Genomic DNA, 6,751 nt, shown 5'->3' with positions numbered 1-6,751 from the left:
AGTCACTGAATTCTGAAGCCTGGGGCTTGACACCTCCTTTCCCTGGGGATACTGGCTAGTCCAGGTATCACTGGAGTTGTAGTTGCAGAGGTCTGGGACAGCCACTGCCGCCAGTGGGTCCCAGGGACAGACATCGACACTCACATCTTAAATAGAGGGCAGTGGAACTGTGAAAAAGACTGCTCTAGGTGAGCTTGCATGTGCTGGGTGTTGGCAACTGCTGCTGCATTTTCTGTAGCACTTGAGCTTTGCCAAGTGCTTTACAGAGCACTTTGGGCAGGTGAGAAATCAGTTTCAGAGCTACCCACAAGCCTTTTTTAGCTGAGAAAGGAGATGTGAGAAACTGGCTTTGAGTGGTGTGAATAAATGGTCTCATCCCTAATGTGCCTGGAAATGGTTTCCAGGATGAGCTGCTCCATCACCTTCCCACAAATACAGGTTTAATCTTCTTGGAGAAAATAGAGTAAAATATAAAAGCTCTTTCTATAATAAGAAATAGCAAGTATATGGCTTGTTGCTGCTTCTAGACCACAAGTGGACAACAGAAGATAAGAGTGACAGGTCGGCAAGGATGTGTTAAGGCTTTCTGCTGACACATTATGGAAGATCCTAAGCAATGCAGTTTTTCAGCACCACTTTCCCCTGAAATGCTACAGTTACCAATAAAAGAAGCAAACTGTAATTCATTGGCTCAGGTTTGGTTGGGGCTTTTTCTCTCTAGGCTACAAATCTTATTATGCTATCCTATTTAAAGTTGTGAGATTATTTGCATCCGCTGCCAAGATGTAATTAAATGATTGCCTAGAGGGGTGGACATTACCAACAGTTCATTCAATGGTTTTAACAAAATGTAGGAAGATGCAGTACCATGTGATTTTCTTTTTCTTTGCCCTAATGCTTTGATATATTGAACAAGACAAGTGGACATTGTGGAACTTCATGTGAATATTTAATAGAATCTTCCAGTAAACAGTAAATTATAGTGATTGATACATGATAAATGGCCATGTATGCTGTGCATCTCTTCAAAGCACTTTGAGTTCAGACTAAAACCAAATCTCATTCTTGCATTAAACACTTCAATTGCTTTTAAAAATTCATCAACAAGACAGAAATGTTGTAGACGTATATCCCTTCTTATTTTTTTGGTCACTTGATCCACTGTCAGCCTTGGATAACCTTCCATAAACTTTCAGTGATGCAACAAGTAGGGGCTTTTTAGCCCAGTAATTTTCAGTAAGGCTTTCAATTAAAATCCATAAGGAACTTTCTAACCTATTAAATGCTCATTAAGTAAATGAAGATGAAAAGTAGTTGGACACAGCAGTAATAAATATCGTATTTTAAACAGTTTAATTGAACTACTTAGACTCTAGCTAATAATGATTAGATGGATACAGAAAGGATGACACTGAAGCAACTGTAACTCCTAGAGCTAGAAAAGCAGGCATGACAGTAGTCCCAATATATTAAAGCAGTGCTGTTTAGCCTTTCTTTCAGTCCAGGAAGAAGAGGGAAAAAACCCCAAACCCATTCCAAACTATACTGTGCAATGTTACCACAGTTGGTTTCTTTAACAACCAAATAAATGAATCCTCAAATTTAGAGCAAGTTTTGCTGTATTTACTGTTTTGTGTCCCCATTATTTTCTGTCTGTTTATAGAAGTGTAGGATTTCATAGCTTAGTTTCCAGTATCTTACAAAAAAAAAAAATTATATATAAGGGCAGGAATGGTGTATTGAGGGAAAGCATTTTAAACATTCCACTAGAAATGACCAATTATTAATATATGGAATGTACCACCCCAGTTCAGACTGGCTATGAAAAATTTTCTGAAACTAACAGCAACCCATTGACTAAGGAAATGGAAAGTTCTAACAGGAAAAGTTCATAAATAAAACTGAAGGAAAAATAAATTAACTTGGTTTCTGATAGAGGATGGGAACTTAGCAATAGATCAATTTGTGATTACACAGAGGATGCAGTCTTTTGTTCCATATAGTATAATTTTAGTTTCTTGACATTGCTTCAGCAGGTTCAGATCTTTTTTCTTCTTTCATAAAAAGAATACTCTTTTTATGAGACCAAATGTTTACTAACTTTTGTTCTTTTACACTGTGATTTGATTATAGTAATTCTGTTGTTTATTCACCACGTACTGCTCTGCTTCTACAGGTTTTCAAGCAGAGTTCAGATAAAAGAGTATTTTTATCTCTATTTGAATGTGAGGTAAAATATCCTAAGATCTCTCCCAGATCCCTTACCTGCTGTGCCATGGCCATGGCAGCTCTCTGCCCTTACATCCCCTTCTCACCTTTGGAGGAGGACTGGGCTGAGCCAGGGAGGGAGGACTGGTCAGTGCTCGGGCTGCTGCCTTCCTCCACCATACCCACAGTGGATGTGGGGCTGCCTCTCCCCACACTGGAGCTGTCACAGCCCTGCATGAGCCAAAGGCAGTGCCACCAGAGGTGTCCTGCAGCTTGAGCCTCAGCCACTGATGGCCTCTGAGAAATGCTCACAGAGGTCTCCCTAACAAACACGTTCAGAAAGTCCAGTCCTGCTTGCAGTATTAGATGATTCAGGGGTATCTCACATCTCTTGAGTTGCAAGAATTTTAAAACAAAACTATTTTTTTTGACAACATCATTTTTTGAAATAGCTTGCCTTTCTTTGTCATGGGGTATCATCAGCTTCTGCTACATTTATGATGCCAAGAATCTGGAAAAAGAAAATTGAATGGGCTGATGGGTTTAAGCAGCATTGCACATTTAAGGTTTGCTTCTGTGCTTTACTTGCAGACACTGTGGCTTTGTGCTTTTAAAGTATTTTAAAATGCATCAAAAGAGGTTATTTTCTTTTTATTTGAATGACATGGTCTTTAATCTGTAGTTACATATGCATTGGTAAGGAATGCTTATCATCTTTCCATATTTTGGAAGAGGCTGAGATCAGGCAGCAGCACCTCTCTTGGCAGCCCAGAGCCCAGGTACTGTGCTCCAGGGCTGAAAGATCAGCTGGAAGAACGTGCTCAGTATCTGCATAATGTTTGCTTCTTAAAATACATTTAAATTCAAGGGCAAGTATTTAGGTAATTAATGACACCTCTTATAAAAGCACAAACCAAAATGACAAAATGTATATGATCAGGCAGTGCTACAAATTTTTTTCGTAGCAAAGAATTTTTTGTTGTAATTTAGTTTTTTGTGGTTTTTTTACAAGTACATAAGCTTGCTTGAAGCCAAGTGAATACAATTTGCACAAACAAGGAAAAAAATATACAGTTAAGTGCACACACACACCTTTCCAAGTCCAGATGAAAATACAAGCCTAGCTGTAGAATGTGCATGTAACACTGTTTGCAACATTTTCCCTATTCTGGAACTTGTCATTTAAATAACTACACATGACTGTGCAGTACCTGTTTGCCTCCTGCTGTTGTCATTACAGGAATGACCTTAAAATTCCTTTTGGTTTGTCTTATGCCAAAATTTTCATGACAAAAAATCCCCTCAGCACTGCATCTGCAGAACATATTCTTTCATGAGCTGCAATAAGACAATCCTTAATCCAAGTACCGATCAACTTGTAAGAATATTCAATGACATTGTACAACTACAATGATCTGTATCTCAGTAACAGCAAAACAGCAATAATTTAAGAATTATTTTTTATTTGAAGCTCTCTGGAAATATTCCTGTGATTAATGAGGGAGAGGAGAACATGCTTGCTCCATGTTATATTAGTAATGGCCATTGGTACTATGAACTCTCTTTGGATTTAACAGAACAGTAGTTCTTGGGGTTTGAGAATTTACTCAGATTCAGAAATTCCGTGTCTGTTTCAGATGAAACAGAATCCATTAGTAACTGAGCCATCCACTAAAACTGTGATTATTTTTTGTAGCTGGTTTGTTAGGCAACAAACTAAATTGTGAAGAGTTTGTTTCTTTGTTTAATAATGGCATCTACTGAAAAATGTGATCTTTACAATTTCTGCTTGTTCATGCATCAGGTACTGTCACACCATGCAGGCATAGGGCTGTCACACCAACCCACTGTCCACAGGAACCGTTCATGGACCATTTACCCCAGGAAACAACCAGAAGTCCCCATGGCTCTAGTCTGCAAGAAACAAAGGCTGGAGTCCAACTGCAGCAGTCCTGATGTTTCTGAGCAGAACCCCCATGAGTAAAATGTTTTCAACCATTATCACACCCACTAATTTCAGCTGACACTCGTAAGGCAGGTTCAGAATCTGGTTTTGAACAGGGCCCAGTGTCAGCTCAGCACCACAGTCCCTCTTTGCATAGACCTGCCCCTGGCTCTATAGGGGAACCACTTGGGCACAGGCTCCCCTGGGCCAGGGCTGGATTTCCGTGAAAGCCCATATTTTCAGATGGTTGCAATTATTAATAATTTCCCAGACTAAACAATGGCCATTTTTATCAACAAAAGGTGAATAAAGGCCCCTTAGGTAGGATGCATTATTTTTTATTAAGTGTTGAATAAATCAAGCTGTTGACCCAATGGGATACCATAAGCTTAAATTTAAGCAAATGCTCAAATGCTTTACTAGAAAGAGAGAGAGAGAAGTGTCTGATGTCTTGACAGATCCAGCTCTAAATGAAAATTAATGTTTTGTTCTAACTTGAGACAATTCACTTCTCATTCTGAGAACTGCATGTATCCAAGACTGCAGTTCTTACACAGCCATTCAGAAGTGGTAGTTATTTCCAGCCCTAGAAAAACGGCACACAGCTGAACTGCCCGCCAGAAAACAAAATCTAGTTTAACATAATCATAATAGTGATGAACTTCATTGAAGAAAGTGAAACAAGGACATAAGATTTACTCTTGGAATGATTCTGATTTAAATTAAGGATTAATAAATTTCATTAATTAAGTGCTTAATAGAAATCTATCTGATGTTGATAAATTGTTTGTTACATTTGCCATGTGTACAAATTTGCTGTGATTTATGGCTCATTAAACTGATTTCTTTATGATTTCCCCCCTCTTCCCAATCACCCTAACCATATTTCTCCTATTGCAGCAGCCATAGTTTTATTGTGCCTGTTATGATACTTTGCTGTCACTGAAGATAGTTATTCAGTTGTTTGCATGAAAAGAAACAAAAATATAGAGGGAGCTGAGGGAAACATGTTAGTTCTACTGTTGTCATATGCTAAAAAACTAACAATATGAAAAATAGAGCTTCTTGTTTATTAACATCCTGAATTTAACTACCATGTTCATAACATGCTTTGAAAACATCTGGGGCAGTTTTTCTTCAAAACAAAACAAAAACAACCCGGTCCTAACAGATTTAAGTAAGAAGCACAGTCTTAAAAAAAAAAAGGAAAAAACCCACACAGGATGATGGTTACTTGAAGGCATGGTGAAAGTGAGGCAATGTTACAGAATTTGTAGTGGATGGAAAGGAGCGAGGAAGATGGTGCAGCTGGTTTATGGCCATCCCACCAGCTGCTAGCTGAAGACCTTGCTGCTGGCCAAGGCCATTCAGCCTGTGTGATGGTTCCTCTGAGCCAAACGCCATTGTGATGTCCCCAATAGTGTTCTGGTTGTCACCTGGTGGGAGCTGCCAGAAGCCCATCACATGAGTGAGATCCATGAAAGGCAGGCTTGCAGTTTCAGCTGCTGCCTCTGTCTCTTTGTGCACTGGGTACTTGTTAGTATCCCCTACAGGCCCTGAGGAAGCTTCTTCCATACTGATTTTGAGGAGAGACTGAGGTTCTGGTAACGGCAGGTCCTCAAGAAGATGCACATTGTAACCTTTAACATCCACTTTTATCGGTAGATTCTTGAGGGATCCTGTGGCAAATGAGGTAGAACTAAGGTCGTATTTGTTAGGCTGATGAAGGTTCAGGTTGACAGGGACAGCTGCTGAACATGGTGTGGGAGGGACAGCCGGGATGCTGTCTGCACAGCCAATCCTTTGCAAGTGAGGAGAAGACTCAAGAGGAAGAGCAGTTTGTAAGCTTGACTGGGAATGAAGATGTGAACAGTTGTATTCCTCTGTTTCTGAACTATTCACAATCCCATTTGGCACAGGGACCCTTTCAGGAAGAGGGGACAGCATGCTGGCATCTTCCTTCAGTCTGTATGAAAAGAGCTGGTCAAGGAGACCCACTGAGTCGCCATTCTGCAACCTGCTCTTCAGCAGTTCTTGAGGATGAGTCTTCCTAGTATGGCGTGTCAAGTGGTCCTTCCTCCCGAACCTCTGGGCACAGAACTGGCACAGGAAGTCTTTGCAGCCTGTGTGAACCACCATGTGACGTCGCACATCTTTGCGGGTATAGAAGTGACGCTCACAGTGGTCACACTTATGTTTCTTTTCCTTCATGTTGCCAGTCGGCTTCCCTGCATGACTTTTGAGGTGTTCCAACAGAACCTCAGTACCACCAAACTCTTGGGCACAAACCCTACAGGTGAGGTCCCCACTGGTGGCAGCATGAAGAGCCAAGTGCCTCTTGTAGCCTAGCTTGGTGTTGTACTTCTTGCCACACTCTTCACACTTGAAGGCCATCTTGTTGGGGTCATGAGTCTGAAGGTGATTCTTTAGATGGTCCTTCCTGTGAAAGGTCTTTTCACAGTAGCCACACTGGTGAGATTTCTGTGGAGAATGAGTGGCCGAGTGCCTAAGAGAAAAAAACAAAACACAGACACAGAAATGTTATTTGTGTTCACATCTATTCTAGTACATTTACTCTTGCAGCCTCAAAACTTGAAA

General features: G+C 40.4%; 1 protein-coding gene across 2 annotated transcripts in view; it reads right to left on the bottom strand.

Annotated features, from left to right (window-relative positions):
• Positions 1-927: 927 nt before the first annotated feature.
• PLAGL1 (PLAG1 like zinc finger 1) overlaps positions 928-6,751 on the bottom strand; it is a 47,820-nt gene continuing 41,996 nt past the window's right edge. For both annotated transcript variants that reach the window (XM_077175446.1, XM_054629635.2), the window contains one exon: positions 928-6,659. In XM_077175446.1, the coding sequence (XP_077031561.1) occupies positions 5,384-6,659 (1,276 nt within the window). In that variant the 3' untranslated portion in view covers positions 928-5,383. The remainder of the gene's footprint in view (positions 6,660-6,751) is intronic.

The sequence above is a fragment of the Agelaius phoeniceus genome, chromosome 3, assembly GCF_051311805.1.
Source record: "Agelaius phoeniceus isolate bAgePho1 chromosome 3, bAgePho1.hap1, whole genome shotgun sequence".
Lineage (NCBI taxonomy): Eukaryota > Metazoa > Chordata > Aves > Passeriformes > Icteridae > Agelaius > Agelaius phoeniceus.
Note: the sequence above shows the minus strand (reverse complement) of the source record. Positions and strands in the feature narration are given on the sequence as shown.